At 46.9% G+C, this 19,418-nt stretch overlaps 1 protein-coding gene across 1 annotated transcript; it reads right to left on the bottom strand.

The window, feature by feature from the left end:
• Positions 1-5,983: 5,983 nt before the first annotated feature.
• LOC141167306 (protein FAM200C-like) lies at positions 5,984-19,345 on the bottom strand. The gene is made up of 2 exons (XM_073654733.1): positions 18,571-19,345; positions 5,984-6,636 (listed from the first exon to the last, which is right to left on the bottom strand). Exons 1-2 carry the CDS (start codon positions 19,343-19,345, stop codon positions 5,984-5,986), a joined length of 1,428 nt encoding a protein of 475 aa, XP_073510834.1.
• Between the last annotated feature and the right edge of the window lie 73 nt (positions 19,346-19,418).

Below are 19,418 nucleotides of genomic sequence, written 5' to 3'. Positions count from 1 at the left end.
GGAGAATCAAATTTCCATCTCCAATAAGCTTGTCGGCAGAGGGAAGCACAAAGTGCTCTAAAATTTCCTGGTAGACGGCTGCGCTGACTTTGGTCTTGATAAAACACAGTGGACCTACATCAGCAGATTACATGGTTCCCTAAACCATCACTGATTGTGGAAACTTCACACTAGACCTCAAGCAGCTTGGATTGTGGCCTCTCCACTCTTCCTCCAGACTCTAGGACCTTGATTTCCAAATGAAAATTGGAACTCTGGGACCTTGTGGAGTGTGTCAAAGACTGCCTTCTGGACATCTGTCAAGTCAGCAGTCTTCCCCATGATTGTGGAACCTACTGAAACAGACTAAGGGACCTTTTTAAACGCTTACAAAGCCTTTGCAGGTGTTTTTTCTTAATTATTTTAATTTACTGAGATAATAACTTTTGTGTTTTCATTGGCTGTAAGCCATGATCATCAACATTAACAGAAATAAACACTTGAAATAGATCACTCTGTTTGTAATGACTCTATATAATATATGAGTTTCACTTTTTGTATTGAAGAACTAAAATAAATTAACTGTTTGATGATATTCTAATTTAGTGAGATGCACCTCTATACATTACAAATACAAAAGGACATAAGACATTTGAGTGATTCTAAGTAACTATCAAGTGTCATTCCATAAAATATAATATCCACTTCCAGTATCCGTTATACCCACAATCTATCTCTGCCATGTTTCCCGTCTTCTGACAAGGAATAAAGCTTGCATTGTGTCTGCAGTGTGGAAAGTAGGGTAGTCACGGCCTGACTGACTCTTTTGTTTTTGATCTTACTAGTGTGATTCATTCACAAAGAAGACTTGAAATTCTGATGTATCAGAAATCCATTGTTCTAACTCATTTGCTGGTACAATTATGAAATTGACAGGATGAGTTCAGCTCTCACCTCTGAGATATGGAGTAATTGGACCATTATTTCCATGTGTTGTGGGGAAAAAATCAGGATGTAACTCGGGTCTGTTTTGTTAATATTACTGTGGGCAAATCATGGGAAAAAATTGACTGAAGGAAATAGATATAACAGAGCAGCTCTGGGCAGAAGATGTGGTGGAGACGCATCCGGCTGGAATCACACAAGCAAAGACAGTAAAGGAATAAAATGAAATGAGACAAATAATGGAAGGACTTGCTCTTCTCCTTCCTCTTGGATTTAATTCTGACTTTGGCTTAAAAAACCTGCATGTGGATTTGTAGCGCCCCGAGGGTTCGGCCGCTACAGGGGTATTGCACCTCTGCCAGAGGTGTGATATTCCACTCCCGGGTAAGGATGGAGTATGGACCAGGGCCCAGTTAGCTGCATGCAACACATACACCCCATTTCCGGGGGACAGCTCAACGGTGCTCCCATTAGTACAGTAATGCTGGCACGACAGAACATGTCCCTGGCTGGAGTGGGGAGGGGGGAGGAAAACCCAGTGATGTAGGAGCAGAAGGGGACGGTTTCTGAGCATAGGTAGGAGCTCATTGGTTGCTGGTCACCTGAGCTCACACACTAGGGGAGGGTATATAAGGTGGGCACCATCTTAGTTCTGGGAGAAGGTCAGTCAGAGAAGTGAGAGAAGGAGTTCAGCCAGAGAGGGCTGACGGGGAGCTGTGGCTCAGACTGGGCCCAGCTCCACGAGGCAGGCCTAGAGTGAAGGCCGGAGCCAGAAGAAAAGAACAGAAAGGAACAGAAACAGAAAGGAACAGAAAGGAACAGCAAAGAAAGGAGAAGTACCCAAAGTGTAGAAGGGCTCAGAAACAAGAAGGCAGAAGGGACCCTAAGAACCCATGAGAATACCGGGTGAAGGGTCAGGCAGATTAAGGGTACCGGATCCCAAGTTGGTGGAGGAGAAACTACCCTCAGCCAAAGACCGGAGTTCGTGATCATTTATTGGTGCAACACCTCACCAAACCTGCTAGGAAGGCACCATATAGGACAGCGGGGAACGGGGCCCACGTTTACCCGCGCAGATCCGCGGTAGCTGAACAAAAGTTGGTCACTGGTGGGGCAGGCCAGAGAAAGGATAGAAGGGGGTCCTGTGCCATATTCCTGAACTGCCTGGGGGTTGACCGAGCCCCTCACCTGGTGGACGCAGCACGGCTCGGGTGGTCATTGCTGACAGAAGTGACTGGGAATATACGAACTGTGAGTAAAAGATCCTGGACTGTAACACATTGTCTTTGTGCTTTTTGCTTCGCCAGCACTAACGGTACTGGGACTCCCTGCACCATCACCCCCACCATCCACTACATTGCCCCGAGGCTACACTCCTCCCGTGGGGAGTTATACCATCTCAGCTGCACGCACCATCAGCCTCAGGGGACTGCCTGGCAGCGGCGGTTCATAGTAGCCCCAATCCACGGGTGGCGTAGTCGGACATTACCTAAAGCACATAGTAGACTACCACTGGTCTGACCACCCTGAGCCACGGAACCGGGTCGCCACTACTACTCCCAGCATTGCCCTGAAGCCCGGTTCCGAGTGCCCCACGGCCCAGGGGCGAGTCAGATTTCCAGCCGAAGGGTATGTTCACATGGACATGCTATGGGTTTTCTATCTGGATTCTGGAATAGAAAATCTTCAGCAAAGTGAATGAAAATTTGTGAAACGTCATCCATAAAATGTGAAACAAAAATTGTAATGCACAACAGTAATGAAAACAATAATATTGAAAAACTTGTCAAAACTTCTGCTTGCTGTCAGTGGAGGGATAGATTCTGGAGTACAAACCCATCAAGTGATCACATCCATCTGAGATTTTTCTTGCAACCATCATCAGGACCAGTTGCAACCATTGAAAACCATAAAAAAACATTTCTTTCACTGATAAATGAAAGTTACATAACTTTTTTTAATGTTTGCAATGAATTAAATGAATGAAAAAAAAAAATCTAACCCCTGACCTGATGTTATGTCCAGATCACACGATGCCATTACTCCATGCTCGTTAATGGTGACACATCACAACTCACATAATAGCCTATTTTCCGTCCAGTCATCTAGGATGCGCTCCTGACTAGCATGCCCGTCTAAATTCACATCTTTATTGTGTGTGAAGGAGCTGTAGCTTCCTAAATATAATAACACGTTGATGGAAATAATGGTGGAGCGGTATAAAAAGTAGACTAATGATATAATACTGCTGAAAAACAGTACTACTTCACCAATTCCATCGGCGAGGAGTAAGGGAATGGGTACTAAGTCAAATCTTCATAGAGGAAAGAGTATAAAGTAATAGAACTTCTATGACTCACCTATGCACAGTACCATTGAGGCACCCAACAAGTGTTTGCCCCCTCCAGATGTCCCCTAACTTTGCGTACACTTTAGTGGTTAGAGTGGTTTCTGATTTTATTGTCTTGACAGGAGTATTTCACATACAGGGACAGGAACATTAGTGTTTTCGTTTTGTTGCAGAATTTGATTAAAGGTTACTACCATCTTAGTACACTATCACCTCTCCACAGGATCGGTCATAACTTGCTGAGTACTAGTGGTTCGCCCATCGCTGCGATCCCTACTCATCCCATAATTGGTACTTACTTGGGTCCAATTTAATTGGAACAATGGCCATGCATGCATGCAACTACTCCATTGATTGCCTATGTGACCACTATCTTCAGCAATCCGATAAAAATGTAATGGAGCGGTGGAATGTTTTCTGTTCAAATAAGGGGGGTTGTATGATACTAAAGTTATGTCTGCTATTTTTTCCCCCAGAAACAGCCTTACTTGTGTCCAAGGGTTGTGTGTGGTATTTCAACTCAGCTATATTCAAATGAATGGGACTGAGAATATTATACCACTCCTTTACCTTGTCAAAACTAGGGTAGCATATTCCGCCACTAGAACAGTGGTGGGGAACCTCCGGCCCCTGGGCAGATTCCCGGTGACCACAGTGCATGGGCCTTGAATCACAGTGCTCCTTTAATTGCTTCTGACACTGCGAGCTCGTGCATGCAGCGTTCACTACTGAGTGATGTGGAGTATGCAATGAAGGATTATGTCCTGACGCTGGCACTGGTACTTTGCGCTCCAGCTGCACTGACAACAACAGCAGCGTCAGCGCCTCCTGCAATGTATATGCCCCCAGCCTCTCATGTGATGTATATGCCCCCAGCCTCTCATGTGATGTATATGCCCCCAGCCCCTCATGTGATGTATATGCCCCCAGCCTCTCGTGTGATGTATATGTCCCAGCCTCTCCTCTTGATGTATGTATCCCCAACGTCTCCTGAGATGTACACTGATGAGCAAAAGGGTAACAATATTTTGAACTTTTGACTTTCAGGCTCCATATCTCACCATGTACTACTGCTTCGAACGTGAGACTACCATAATTTTATAGATAATCATCTTGGCTATCTCATACATAGATTAGAATTGCAACTATTTAGCAAATGATTAGTTATGCAGATTCTTGTCATGTCACTACATTGTTACTGTTTTGCTCCTGGTGGTGGAAAACTCTTTTTCTTCCAGTATACTACAAATTACAACCTGTTCTCACATTCCCTAATAGCTCAGTGTGTTATTAGGTTGATTCCCAAGGGAAAGGTCACTGGTTCAAATCGAGGAGCCACCATGAAGAAGATTTCCCAAGAAAAGATAAACAGCATCATCCAGCTCATCAATAGCGGTCTCTCGGACAAGAAAATTGCCAAACTGCTTCATTTGAGTGCCATGACAGTTGGAAGTATACAAAACAAAGTCCATCCATCAATTTAAAAGCCAAGAGGTGGACGTCCAGGCAAAATATTAGCATGAACAAGTTATCTCGTCACAAGGTCTATCAGTTCTCACGTGACAAACACAGCAACGGAGATGGCTTGCATGCTTCGTAACAGTGAGATCACAAATGTCCATACAAGCACATTACACAAGTATGGAATGGTGACCTGAAAAAAGGTGAAGAAGCCCCGACTTCAATATTGTCATAAGAAGCGATGGCTGGAGTTTGCAAAAGTGGACAGTAGAAGATTGGAAATGGGTAATTTGGAGCGATGAGATGAAAGTCAATAGACTAAGCTCTGATGGGTTCAAATGGGTCTGGAAGAAACAAGGGAAAAGGGGTTAACTGATTGAGAAATTGAAGGAACTGTCAAGTTCGGTGGAGGAATCCTGATGATATGGGGTTGTTTCACAGCCAAAGGCGTTGGATACTTGACCAGCATCGATGGTGTTCTCAATGCTGAGCTATATGTGAGTATCCTACAAATGAGTTACTTTGTATACTCAAGTACTATAGGTATGAAAAGAACGACATAATGTTCCAGCATACGTGAAGATTGGCAAAATAGTTCAATGACAATGCAGTAGAGGTGCTGGATTGGCCCCCACAGTTCCCAGACCTTAACTGAATCTAACACTTACATAGTAACATAGGTTGAATAAAGTCCTAGGTCCATCAAGTTCAACCTTCCTCCCCCAATTGTACTCCCTACTCTAACTTACTTGTGGATAGAGTTGAAGAAAAAAGGTGTATACATACCCAAGTGAGTTGACCAGTATGCACCAACTTTGGAAATGTGTAGAAAGAGACCTGAGATCAGATTTCAGTTGACACAAGCTTGAATCTGATCGATAGCATGCCCAGAAGGATTCAGGCAGTGTTGAAAGCCAAAGGTAGATTAATAAAATAATAAAACTTAAAATTTAGATTTTTAGGAGCAAAACAGTAACAATGCAGTGACATGACAATAATCTGCATAAATAATAATATGCTATCCCCTAGAGCAGTGGTTCTTAACCTTTTTGAGGTACCGAACCCACCAGTTTCAAATGCACATTCACCGAACCCTTCTTTAGTGATAAATCAAATATGATTTTTTTCCAAATTCAAGACATATGTTTTTTTACTGGTACACAAAATGAACAGTGCATGAACAGCACCTTGATCAAAGAACAAAACCAACACAGTGCATGAACTCACAACAAATTACATACCTGCAAATCAGTGTGACTTCTGCTGTTGTTTTTGAGAGACCAGTTCAGATATGCGTGACTTCACCTTGGCAAGTGCTACTCTCATGTCATTTTCACAGCAAAGTCTGTTCCTTTTCTTTGTTTTTATGTTCAGCATCCTCAAAAAGGATTGTTCGCAGAGATATGTTGTAACAAATGGTATAAAAAATTCCAGGGCTTTCTTAGCAATAATTGGGTACTTTTCCAACTGTCGACACCAAAACGTTGAGAGTGTTGTTGTTCTGAAGAGTTGCTGTTGAACCTGGCTCTGCTGAATTTCAATGATTTCGTCAAGGTATTCATAATTGACATCTGCTGTCCCAACAGCAAACGTGAACGGCTGTCTCACCCATGCTGGATATGACTCTCTTGTAGGGAAATATGCGTCGAGAGACTTTGCAAGCTCATCTAAGTGCGTGGCAATTGTTTGCTTCAGTTCCATGGATACAGAAATGTCTCCGATTTTAGACACATCTTCGATCTTACTTACACAGTCGTCCAGAAGGGGAAAGTTTGCAAAGTTATTGTTCTCTGTTCGTCGTTTCCATAACGGTAGTTTTTTTTGAAAAGCCTTCAGGTTTCCTTCTGCTTCTATGATGTTGACTCCACCACCCTGCATCTGCTGACTGAGATGATTTAGAGCTGCAAATATATCAGCCATATATGCTAAAATGAGAATGAACTCAGGATTTTTGAAGCAATCTGCATGACAATGTTGGTGCTCTTGCAAAAACAGGGCTAATTCCACACGCATGGCAAAAACACGATTCAGCAACGGTCCCCGGGATAACCACCGAACATTAGAATGGTACAGGAGTACCTCGAATTAAGAGCCGATTTCTTTACACAGCTCACTGAAGATGCGGTGCCTCAGAGCACTATTTCGCACATAGTTCACACATTCCACTACAGTTTTTAATACTTCTGACATTTTTGGAGGCAAGGTTTTGTTGCCAATGCATGCCTGTGAAGTGACCGCGGGCAAGGCCGCGCATTGGTATCTATGATCTGGCCCAGCAAGATCCCCACACACAGACTCTATCTTGATAACCGTATCTTTACTCGTATACATTTTTAACGCAGCAAAGAAAAAAACAATAAATGACAACCGTAAATATGCACAGTAATAACGTGTACTGATAAGCTGACCCTCACTGTCCCTATTCACACGTTACCAGTCCTTTACTCCAGAAGGATGTGTCCCCCGTCGCAGGCCTGTCTGTCTTTGCAGGAGGGCGTCCCAGCCGGAAAAAAAAAAACAGGAACAGCAGAATTCGCGGAAAGAAAGGAAGGGATACCTCGGCCTCTCTCCAGAGGTCCCGCTTACAGTCTCTCTGATCCGGATAGAAGCTCTGGTGGGTCCCCTTATGTAGTCCACACTCCAGTAGCAGGGAGTGTAACAGCTGAATCCTTCAGCAGTGCAGGAGCTGGGGAAGGCTCCGAGGATATGGTGTCAGATAGAAGAAATCACGTTGAGAGTCTCTCCTGCGCCACACACGAGGGCCTGCACACCGTCCTGGCTCTTTTCACAGACCACAGCAGACTCTGCGCGCGCTTTTTCCTGCTTCCCACTTTGGTCACGTGACTCTCTAGGGCGGGACACAGGAGGCTCAGTCTTTTTCTCTGTCATCACACCCTGCGCAGGTGCAACCTCTGGCCACAAGGTGGCAACATCATCCTGTGTAATCACTTCTGTAACAGGCTTTATATCAATTATCACAGAACAGCCAGAGCCGGCCAGCTCACTACACGCCCCCCCACTCAAAGGTTGGCAGTCCCTACCAACGACCGGCTCCAGGGCGGCGATGGCTGTGGATGTGACAGGGGGCGGCTGGGAAGAGGGCCACACATATTGGTCTCTGTAGGACTGTCCTGGAGGTACCCCTGCAGTGGTCCTCGGTGTCCGCCTAACGGGTTGGATCCCCTCTCTCCTATCAGTCACCCCACTCTCTTTCCCAGTCGACATGTCAGTAGAGGAGGTAATCGGTTCAAGTGCGTCAGTCGGACGGACAGGGGTAGGCATGCATTCAGTCTCTACATCCCCGGGCTCAGTGTCTCCGACAGTATTAGTGATATCCATCTCTCTAGGTATCACAGTAGGGGAGTCAGGCTGGGAACGGCAGGGGCGCAACATATTACGGTGCAAAGTTCGGATGCTGCCGCTGTCTTCGCCCTGCACTCGATAGACGGGGCCACCGGGGTATGGCTGTCCAATTACTCGATAGACTTCGGTCTCCCACTTGGGCCGGAGTTTCCCTTGTGGCTTCTTTATTCGGACTAGGACCAGTTGACCTACATTCAGTGGGTCTTCTTGTACCGGAAGTGGGTCAGCGTGCACTTGATCCTGAATTTGTCGGCCTACTAGCCGGTAGACAGTCTCCATTCTCTGGCGCTGTGTTTGTAGCCAGGAAGGATAGGTACCACAGGTATCTTCTTCGGAGCTAGACAGTTGCAACTCATGGATGTCTTTGCCTGGACGGCCAAAGAGAAGGGTGTATGGGGTGTATCCGGTGACGGAATGGACCTGATTATTATAGGCCCACAGCAGTTCCGGGAGGAATCGAGGCCAGTCGGGCTTTTTGTCTTCAGCCAAAGTCCGGATCAGTTGTAAGAGGGTCCGGTTAAAGCGTTCACACGCGCCATTCCCTTGTGGATGGTAAGGGGTGGTCCTGGACTTCTTGATTCCATAAATCCGTTGGAGTTCTTCAATGACTCGCCCTTCGAAACAAGCCCCCTGATCAGAGTGTAGCCGCTCCGGACACCCGTAGACCCGAACGAATTGCTGACAGATAGCCTGTGCAGCTGATTCAGCAGTCTGATCCTTGGTAGCAACAGCGACAGCGAATTTCGTGAAGTGGTCCACCATCACCAGACAGTGCTGGTAGCCACTATTCGCCGTTCCGATCAACAGATAGTCCACCATCAACAGCTCGAGGGGCCTCGACGTCTTAATAGTCTGGACGGGGGCACGCTTCTCCGCGGACTTGTGGAATTCACAGGTGCGGCATGCTTGACAGACATTTTCAACCAACTTACGGAGCCCCGGACAAAAAATTAACTGCTGGGTCCACCGGAGGGTCTTGTCTATGCCGAAGTGGCCGTTCCTCCTGTGAGCTTCGCCCACCATCTCATGGGCCAACTGCACCGGGACGACAATCTGCAAACACTCCTCCAGCATATGGGATAAAAGGGCCCTGCGACACAGGACTCCATCTTTTACGATCAGCCGATCCCACTGGGCAAGCAGAGCCAAGGCTCCGGTCGATAGTCGGGCTCTCACTTCGGAGGGCGGTTTCTCTTGTTTATTCACATACTGTTTCAGTAAGAAGTGCTCGGGATCTCGATCTTGAAGCTTGGCCCATTCTTGCTGGGACAGGGGAGATCCCACTACGGCTTCAATCCCTCCTACCGCATACTGGCGGCTATCTTCTATTTGCTTTGCGAGCCGGGCAAAGTCAGGCATCTGATCTTCCTCCAACTCTTCATCCCGGTCCCCCACTGGCGGGGATGATGTCACTCTAGACAGGCTGTCAGCATTCTGATTCTCGTTCCCCGCTCTGTATTTAATTTTGTACTGGAATCTAGAGAGCCTGGCCATCCAGCGCTGTTCCATTGCCCCTAGTTTGGCATTCTCTAGGTGGGCAAGAGGATTGTTGTCCGTCATGACCAGCACCTCCGCTCCTGTCAGATAGCCGGCAAATTTCTCCGTCATAGCCCAAGTCAGAGCCAAGAGTTCCAAGCGGAAGGAGCTGTAGTTGACAGGATTCTTTTCGGTGTCACGGAGAGACCTACTGGCATAGGCTATCACGCGTTCTTTATTATCTTGAACTTGAGAGAGGACCGCCCCTAGACCTTGAAGGCTGGCGTCGGAGTGCAACTGAAATGGTAATGTGTAGTCTGCATATGCCAGAACAGGGGGTGATGTTAGAGCAGCCTTAAGTGCCTGAAAGGATTTTTCTCGGTCAGGCCCCCAACTGATGCGTCGTCCTCTGGGGCTGTTCGCGGTCCCTCGGAGAACCTCATGCAGTGGTTCAGCAAGCCGAGCAAAGTCCTTGACAAACCGACGGTAGTAGCCTGCTAGCCCCAGAAAGGCCCGGACTTCTTTGACGGTAGTTGGCTGCGGCCACTCTTGAACGGCTGCTATCTTCTCCGGAGAGGGCTGGACGCCTTCGGCCGAGATCCGGTAACCCAAGTAGTCGATTTCCTGCTGGAACTTGCTGGGCTTCAACTTCAAGCCGTGTCGCCTCAAGCGCTGGAACTGTTAGAACCTTGCTCTTAGGTTTTTTCCTTTGCTGGTCACATGACCTTGTTGGCCTATTTAATCCTGCTCCGCCCTTCTGGCTTTGCTGGACTGCATTGTATAACTACTTTCTAGCTAGCCTGTGCTCTGTATCTAACTCTGTTAGTTTGCTTGGTCTACGGACCTCTATGTTCTATATATTTTGTTTGTTCGTCTGTCTGCTACTATTTCTGTTAGGAGGTGTCCCATTTTCCTCCCAGTCCTTAGTACTTGTAGGGATTCCTTCCCCACATCTATAGGTCTCCGTACAGACAAGCTTAGGACTTTAGCAGGTCTGATCGCAGGATCAGGTTCCCTGTTACATCGTAGGGATTCAGCTGAGTTCTATCGTAGGGACAGATCTCCTCTCTTTCCTTAGCTCTGGTAGCAGAACATAACAGTAAGTCCAGCCTGCAAATTCTCTAAGGAAAGATTTTTCTGTTCCACCATGGTGTCGGTTCAGGATTTGGCTCATCGCCTGCAGGGACTCTCTCTGGAGGTGGCCGAGCTCCGTCAGCACGTGAGTAACTGTCCTGGAGCACATTTCTAGCCTAAGGTATGTTTGCCGGATTTATTTTTTGGTGAACACCGAGAATTTTTTTCATTTAAAAATGCTTGCTTATTGTATTTTCATTTGAGACCCAAGTCCTCTGGGGATGAATCCCAGTGCATAGGGTTCATTATGTCACTTTTGCGCAAAGAGCCTCAGGAGTGGGCCTTTTCTTTGCAACCTAGTGATACATGCTTCAGATCAGTGGATAGTTTTTTTTCTGCTTTGGGACTATTATATGATGATCCTGACCGTGTCGCATCAGCTGAGACTGAGTTGAGACGTTTGAAACAGGGATCAGGTAATGTGGAAAAATATTGTACTCATTTCCGTCGTTGGTCTACTCAAACAGGGTGGAACGATTCTGCTCTGAAAAGTCTATTTCTTGCTGGGCTCAATGAAAGGGTTAAAGACCTGCTAATTGCTTATCCTACACCTGAAGATTTGCAACAGGCTATGCAATTAGCTATACGGGTGGATAGGAGACTGCGTGCAAGGGTTAATGAGAGCAAATCCTCTGCTATGTCAGTTTCTGGTTATGAGAATGTGTGTACTAACAGTGGTGAACCGATGGAGATTGGATCGGTGGCACCTCGCTCTCAAGAAAAAGACCGTAGATTTTCTGAAGGCTTGTGTTTCTATTGCGGAAAATCTGGTCATTTGATTAAAGGCTGTGAGCTTCGTATGAAGAAAGAAAAAAAAATGGTCAGTCATGCCCGTATTGCCTGTTTAAATTCCAAGGGTGTATTTTTAGCTGCTTCCACGATTGCTCAGGAAAAATTAATGGAATTTCGGGTGTTTGTTGATTGTGGGTCTACTCTGAATGTAATTGATGGGGGATTCTTGGAAAGACTCAATTTAAAACCCAAACCTTTATCATCCCCCATTGCTGTGGTTTCTGTGGATGGTTCCCCTTTGAAGAATATTACTCTCAAGGTCTGTGAATTTCCTCTCACTATTAATGGTGTTCACCATGAGAAATTGGATTTGGTAGTTTTGAATAACTTGCCTTCTCCAGTAATATTGGGATTGCCCTGGTTAAAATTTCACAATCCTGTACTGGATTGGTCTACCAGTGAAATTAAATCCTGGAGCCATAAATGTTATGACAAGTGTTGTAACGGGCGTATTGCAGCTTTGGATAGGGGAGAATTGCCTGTTCCTATTCAGGATTTTTGGAGAGTTTTTTCTGAGAAGGAATCGCAGGTTTTGCCTCCCCATAGAGACTATGATTGTTCTATTGAATTTGTCCCTGGAGCGACTCTTCCTAAAAGTCGTTTATTTAACCTTACTATTCCTGAGAGGAAGGCTTTGGAGGAATACATACAGACAAGTTTGGCCGCCGGTCACATTAGGCCCTCTAAGTCTCCTGTGGCGGTTGGATTTTTTTTTGTAAAAAAAAAGGACGGCGGTTTACGTCCTTGTCTGGATTTTCGTGAGATTAACAAAATTACTGTACGCAATCCTTACCCACTGCCATTGATTCCTGATCTGTTTAACCAGTTAATGGGGGCCAAGTGGTTCTCTAAAATTGACCTTAAGGGGGCATACAATCTGTTGCGCATGAAGGAGGGTGACGAATGGAAGACTGCTTTTAACACTCCTGTGGGTCATTTTGAGAATCTGGTTATGCCTTTTGGTCTTACTAATGCTCCTGCATTTTTCCAGAATCTTATTAATGACATCCTTAGACCTTTGATCGGCAAAAATGTGGTTGTGTATTTGGATGACATTTTGATTTATTCTCCGGATCTGGAGTCTCATTGGCGGAGCGTACGTGAGGTATTACAGTTATTAATGGACAATTCGCTTTTTGCTAAGCTGGAGAAATGTGAGTTCGCTGTACAGAGAATTAGTTTTTTGGGTTACATTATCTCCAGTGAAGGTTTTGAGATGGACCCGGTTAAAGTTCAAGCTGTACAGGAATGGCCTAGGCCTATTGGTTTGAAATCGATACAGAGGTTTTTAGGTTTCGCCAATTATTACAGAAAAGTCATAAAAAAATTTTCTAGTATTGTCAAACCTCTGACCGATCTCACCAGGAAAGGTGCTGATGCGGTTCAGTGGTCTTCTGAGGCCATTGAAGCTTTTGTGTATCTCAAGGAGAGGTTCACCTCTGCTCCCATCCTTATGCAGCCTGATGTGACTAAGCCGTTTTTGGTTGAGGTTGATGCTTCCTCTGTGGGGGTTGGCGCAGTATTGTCTCAGGATAACGGGGATGGATTACATCCCTGTGCCTTTTTTTTCAAAAAAAATTTCGGAGACTGAACTGAATTACGATATTGGTAATCGGGAATTATTGGCTATTAAACTCGCATTTGAACACTGGCGCCACTTCTTGGAAGGTGCGGAATTTCCTGTTCAGGTTCTTACGGATCATAAAAATCTGATATATCTTGATGCTGCCAAGCGCCTGAATGCCCGTCAGGCTAGGTGGGCACTGTTTTTCTCGCGGTTTAATTTCTCCGTTACTTACATCCCTGGTACTAAGAATGTTAAGGCGGATGCCTTGTTTCGCAGTTTTTCTCCCATAGTCGGTGCTGAGAAAGAGGAGAACATTTTACAAGAAGGTGTTGTGATAGCTGCTTTGGACTCCGTTTTGGAAGATGAGATTCTTAAAGCACAGGAGAATGCCCCATCTAACACTCCTCATGGGAGGTTGTTTGTGCCTGGGACCTTTAGGAGAGATTTGTTTGTTGAGTGTCACGAATCTCGGTTGGCAGGTCATCCCGGAATCTCTGAGACCAAGAGACTGGTGGGTCGCAGTTTTTGGTGGCCTGGATGGCAGAAGGAAGTCATTAAGTGGGTGCGTCAATGTACTATATGTGCTAGATCTAAGTCCTCACATACTCCTGCTGCAGGGTTGCTTTGTCCTTTGGAGGTTCCCAGTGCTCCTTGGACACATTTGGCTATGGACTTTATACCTGACCTTCCCCCCTCTGAGGGTTTTACTGTCATCTGGGTGGTCGTGGACCGTTTTAGCAAGATGTGTCACTTGGTTCCCTTCGTCAAACTGCCCTGCGCTAAAACTCTCGCTAAGGCCTTTGTCAAGGAAATTGTCAGACTTCATGGCGTTCCTACTGACATTGTTTCTGATAGGGGTCCTCAGTTCGTGGCTCGTTTTTGGCGTGCCTTTTGTGACAGGTTGGGAGTTCATTTGTCGTTCTCGTCCGGATATCATCCTGAATCTAATGGCCAGACAGAAAGGAAAAACCAGGATGTTGAGCAGTTCTTGCGTTGTTTTGTGGCAGACAATCAAGAGGGGTGGTCTGAGTTTCTGCCACTTGCTGAATTTGCTCTGAACAATCATACATCTTCTTCTGCTGGTTGTTCGCCTTTTTTTTGTTGTTCTGGGAGACATCCGTCGTTTGGGTCGTTCTCCAAGTTGGGATCTGCCGTGCCTGAGGAGGAGAATTTTTCCGGTGATTTGGAGAGAGTTTGGACAGATGTGCGTGGTAATCTTCAGGAGGCCAACAGAAAATCTAAAAACTACTTTGATAGGAAACGACAGGAGGTTTTGTTCGCTGTTGGTGACATGGTTTGGTTGTCCTCTAGGAATCTGCGGTTGAGGATTCCTTCTAAGAAATTGGGTCCCAAGTTTGTAGGGCCCTTTAAGGTGCTTCAGGTTGTCAACCAATCTGCTGTTAGGTTGGAGGTTCCTACCTCCTGGAGAATTAATCCGGTATTTCATGTCTCTCTGTTAAAAAAAGCTGTTGTGTCGGATGGTGACGCCTCTGCCTCTGTTCCTCCGGTGGTGGAGGACGGGGAATATGAAATTTCTCGCATCCTTAACTCTAGACGGTATAGAGGTAGTTTGCAGTATCTTGTGGCCTGGAAAGGTTTCGGACCCGAGGATAACTCTTGGGTGAGGTCAGATGATGTTTCCGCGTCCAGACTTATCAGAGCGTTTCACAGGAGATTTCCTGATAAGCCTGGTCCTAGGGGATCCGGAGGATCCTCTTAGAAGGGGGGGTACTGTTAGAACCTTGCTCTTAGGTTTTTTCCTTTGCTGGTCACATGACCTTGTTGGCCTATTTAATCCTGCTCCGCCCTTCTGGCTTTGCTGGACTGCATTGTATAACTACTTTCTAGCTAGCCTGTGCTCTGTATCTAGCTCTGTTAGTTTGCTTGGTCTACGGACCTCTATGTTCTATATATTTTGTTTGTTCGTCTGTCTGCTACTATTTCTGTTAGGAGGTGTCCCATTTTCCTCCCAGTCCTTAGTACTTGTAGGGATTCCTTCCCCACATCTATAGGTCTCCGTACAGACTAGCTTAGGACTTTAGCAGGTCTGATCGCAGGATCAGGTTCCCTGTTACATCGTAGGGATTCAGCTGAGTTCTATCGTAGGGACAGATCTCCTCTCTTTCCTTAGCTCTGGTAGCAGAACATAACAGGAACACTTGGCCAAGCTTGTGAAGATGATCTTCAAAGGTGGCGGAGTATACCACGATGTCGTCAAGGTATATCAGCGTAAACTCAAAGTTGAAGTCCCCCAGACAGCGTTCCATTAGTCTCTGAAAGGTCCCCGGTGCGTTATTCAAGCCGAAAGGCATCCGGACGAACTCATACAGGCCCATGGGAAGGATGAAGGCGGTCTTTTCCCTGTCCTTCTCACTCATTGGAACCTGCCAATATCCACTGGCCAGGTCTAGGGACGAAAAATATTTGGCCTTCTTCAGGGCGGTCAGTGACTCTTCGATCCGAGGAAGTGGATATGAGTCCCGGATAGTGCAAGCGTTCAGCCTACGGTAGTCCATGCAAAACCTTAGGGAACCATCTTTCTTTTTGACTATCACCACGGGTGCAGCCCACGGGCTCTGGCTTTCACGTACCACTCCGGCGTGTAGCATAGATTCTAACAGGCTTTTCACCTCCTGGTATTGCTGAGGTGGTATCTGCCGGTACCTCTCGCGGATAGGGGGGGTATCGCCCGTGGGTATCTCGTGCTGAATACTGGTGGTACACCCAAAGTCTGTGTCATGCTTTGCAAAGGAGTCTTCGTGTTCCCGCAGGAGTTCCTCCACTTGAGACACTTCTTGTTTGGTGTACTGAGACGGTTACCGTCCAGTCGCCTTCTGTAGACGGGGTGAATTCTAGGGGCCCAATGGGATTCACTTCCGTGGGTAGAGCATATACCCGGGCAAGTTGAGTGCCGGCTTCAAGGGCTAGGCCTACGTCTGCGGTGTTGTTTAGCCTGACAGGGACTCTCCCGTTCCTCACGACGGCTAGAGTGCGAGCAACTAGTGGGTTTAGCTTACCCCCACTTGGGGTCCTCGGCTCGATCAACACTTCAACCCCCTCAAGTTGTCGGTGGGTGTTAAGGGGTAAGGAAATGACTGTCTCTTTTTCAGCGGGCAAAGTAATCCGGGTACGGCGTGGCACCATAATGGCGGCTAGGGGTAGTTGTTCCTCTGCCATCTGTTGAAGTCCAACGGTCCGGATTATGCGCTGGAACGCCAGACGAGTCGGCTTATGTTTGGTGACTTTCTGCCAGTATTTGGGTCCTTTTCTTGTCAACAGCATAAGATCTAGGTCTTTCAAGATGTTCATTCCAACTATCACTGGGGTTTCGGAGCCGAAACCTTCCTTGACGATGACGATCCCTCGTTTCCCTAAGTCCTGTCCGCAGGCCTTTGTGTCCATCCAAGCAACTCCGGTCACTGGAATGGGTAGATTATTAGCCGCAATAATCTTAATGGCGGTGTCTGGGTCACGAGCAGTTCTTGGTTTGAGGTAATTTTCGTAAAACTGTTCAGAGATCGTGGTCACTTGTGACCCGGTGTCCATCAGTCCCTGTACGGCAATTCCTTCCAGGACAACTTCAAGTGTCGGGCTATTCGAGGCAAGAGCACTCCGCCATCGGCTCTGTTTTTCCACACCCCTCTCCTTGGCCTCCCCTGCTTCGCGAGCCTCAGCTGCAGGGGTGTCTAGTTTAACGGCGGCCATTGTGGTGAGGCCCGGCGTGGTAGCTCTGCTTGTGGATATGGCTGGGGTTCCATTCGCTGGTCTGATCGAAATTCCCTTCGCTGGGGTGACTGAGGGTTTGTTCGTTGGTGCGATGGAGGTTGTTGCGGAGGGAAGTGTTGAGGACAACGATTTGCCCTATGGCGAGGATCACCGCATGACCAACACTGTCCCACGGGACGACTAGGCTGTCTTCGCTGGTCTCCCTGTCGGTCTAATGTTAACTGTAATATCTGTCTCTGTAAGTCTGCTACCATCTGTTTCAGGTCTTCCGTGTCACTGTTCGGATTTTTAATGTCAGATATGGATCTGCACGCAGCACCTTGAATCCCCACATCCATGACGGGTCCCCTTGAATGTTCTATGGCTTCCTGTTTGACTTCAGCAAAAGTAAGAGCCGGCATCATCCGGATCAAGTCCTGTAACATGCGGTTAAGATACTGGTCTCTCAGTCCTATTACAAATTGGTCTCTCAGTACCAGGTCACGAGAAGCCATACCAGCTAGTTGCTCCCCTTTTCCACAGGTTTGTTCAAGGAGTACCTGAAGGGCGTTCGCATATTGGGGAATATCCTTCCATTCAAGCTGCGTCCGTCTAAAGAACATGTGTCGCAGTGTTCCCTGGTATGTGGTTGGCCCATAAGTGTTCTCCAGCACCCGCACCAAATCATCTACTGTACGCTGGCCCCTGACCGTCTCCAGTCTGACTGTCGTCCATGCCTCCCCCTCTAGCGTCAGTACCGCCATTTCTGCCAAGGTCTTAGGGTCAATATTATACATTTCCCCCAGTATCCGGACTTGTTCCGCCCACTCTGGTACAGGGTAGTTTCGTCCACCAAATTTCCAGACCTGATTCACAATAGACACCGGCGGGGCTTTCTGACTGTACACATGGCCTGGGTGGGACTCCTGTTGGTCACAGATCCTGCCGACTACGCCAGATGAAGTGACCGCGGGCAAGGCCGCGCATTGGTATCTATGAACTGGCCCAGCAAGATCCCCACACACAGACTCTATCTTGATAACCGTATCTTTACTCGTATACATTTTTAACACAGCAAAGAAAAAAACAATAAATGACAACCGTAAATATGCACAGTAATAACGTGTACTGATAAGCTGACCCTCACTGTCCCTACTCACACGTTACCAGTCCTTTACTCCAGAAGGATGTGTCCCCCGTCGCAGGCCTGTCTGTCTTTGCAGGAGGGCGTCCCAGCCGGAAAAAAAACAGGAACAGCAGAATTCGCGGAAAGAAAGGAAGGGATACTTCGGCCTCTCGCCAGAGGTCCCGCTTACAGTCTCTCTGATCCGGATAGAAGCTCTGGTGGGTCCCCTTATGTAGTCCACACTCCAGTAGCAGGGAGTGTAACAGCTGAATCCTTCAGCAGTGCAGGAGCTGGGGAAAGCTCTGAGGATATGGTGTTAGATAGAAGAAATCACGTTGAGAGTCTCTCCTGTGCCACACATGAGGGCCTGCACACCGTCCTGGCTGTTTTCACAGACCACAACAGACTCTGCGCGCGCTTTTTCCTGCTTCCCACTTTGGTCACGTGACTCTCTAGGGCGGGACACAGGAGGCTCAGTCTTTTTCTCTGTCATCACACCCTGCGCAGGTGCAACCTCTGGCCACAAGGTGGCAACATCATCCTGTGTAATCACTTCTGTAACAGGCTTTATATCAATTATCACAAAACAGCCAGAGCCGGCCAGCTCACTACACCTGTGCAGAATACAATGCGTAACAATGATGTGTGGTGCATCGGCTTTTACTAGCCCACCAAAACCAGACTTTCTTCCCAGCATAACTGGAGCTCCGACCTTACAAACTGCAGAAACCATATCCCATGAAAGATTGTTGTCTCTGAGGAAGTCATCCATAAGCTTCTTCACATTGGCAGCCTTAGTTGTTGTTGTAAGAGGCTTGCAAAATAAAAACTCTTCTTTTATCATGTTGTCTTTCACATAGCGCACGAAAACAACAAGCTGGCTTAGATTAGAAACGTCTGTGGTCTCGTCGAGTTGAAGTCTGAATTTTGCCGGACTTGAAATTAGATCTGCGACTACTTGAGCCAAGATGTCTTTACTCATGCACTCTATTCTGTCACTGATGGTGTCATTTGAAAGAGGAATTTGGGATAATTTACCTTCGGCCGCTGTTCCGAGTATCAGATTCGCCATCTTTAACGCTGCTGGTTTTATGAGTGTTTCACCGATGGTGTGCGGCTTGCCCTGCTTTGCGATCAGGTAAGCAACTTCGTACGATGCGGTGAGGATCGGTTTGTTCACGGGTACAAATCCAAGAGCAGGCAGAGTGGCCCTTTCATCGATTCTGGCTCTTTTCACCTTGAATTCAGCAAGCGTTGTGTTCTTGTATTCCCCATCTCCATGCAGCTTCAAGAAGTGTTCCTTCAGTTTTGTCGGTGCGAGACTAGAGTTGCTCAACTTGGCATTGCAAATCATGCAGATAGGACGCTGACTCCCATCACGTTCCGTGATACATGTGAATCCATGTTGTACATATTCGTCCGACCACTTTCTTTTTTTGCTCGACATAGTTAGTATGGATTACTGAGCACACTAAATTCCCCGCAGCACTGATTGGCCAATTAATGTAACGTGATCATCT

The sequence above is a fragment of the Phyllobates terribilis genome, unplaced genomic scaffold (assembly GCF_046119375.1).
Source record: "Phyllobates terribilis strain yellow unplaced genomic scaffold, ASM4611937v1 Scaffold_11__3_contigs__length_659146591, whole genome shotgun sequence".
Lineage (NCBI taxonomy): Eukaryota > Metazoa > Chordata > Amphibia > Anura > Dendrobatidae > Phyllobates > Phyllobates terribilis.
The sequence above is the reverse complement of the archived record's forward strand: the minus strand, read 5'-3'. Positions and strand labels throughout refer to the sequence as shown.

Bases quoted from the DNA above. Each gene is read 5' to 3' on its own strand.
- LOC141167306 (XM_073654733.1), bottom strand. From the start codon at position 19,345: ATGTCGAGCAAAAAAAGAAAGTGGTCGGACGAATATGTACAACATGGA. The intron at 6,637-18,570 runs GTGGGCTAGTAA...ATATATTTGCAG, and splicing joins GGGAAGAAAGTCTGGTTTTG to CTCTAAATCATCTCAGTCAG.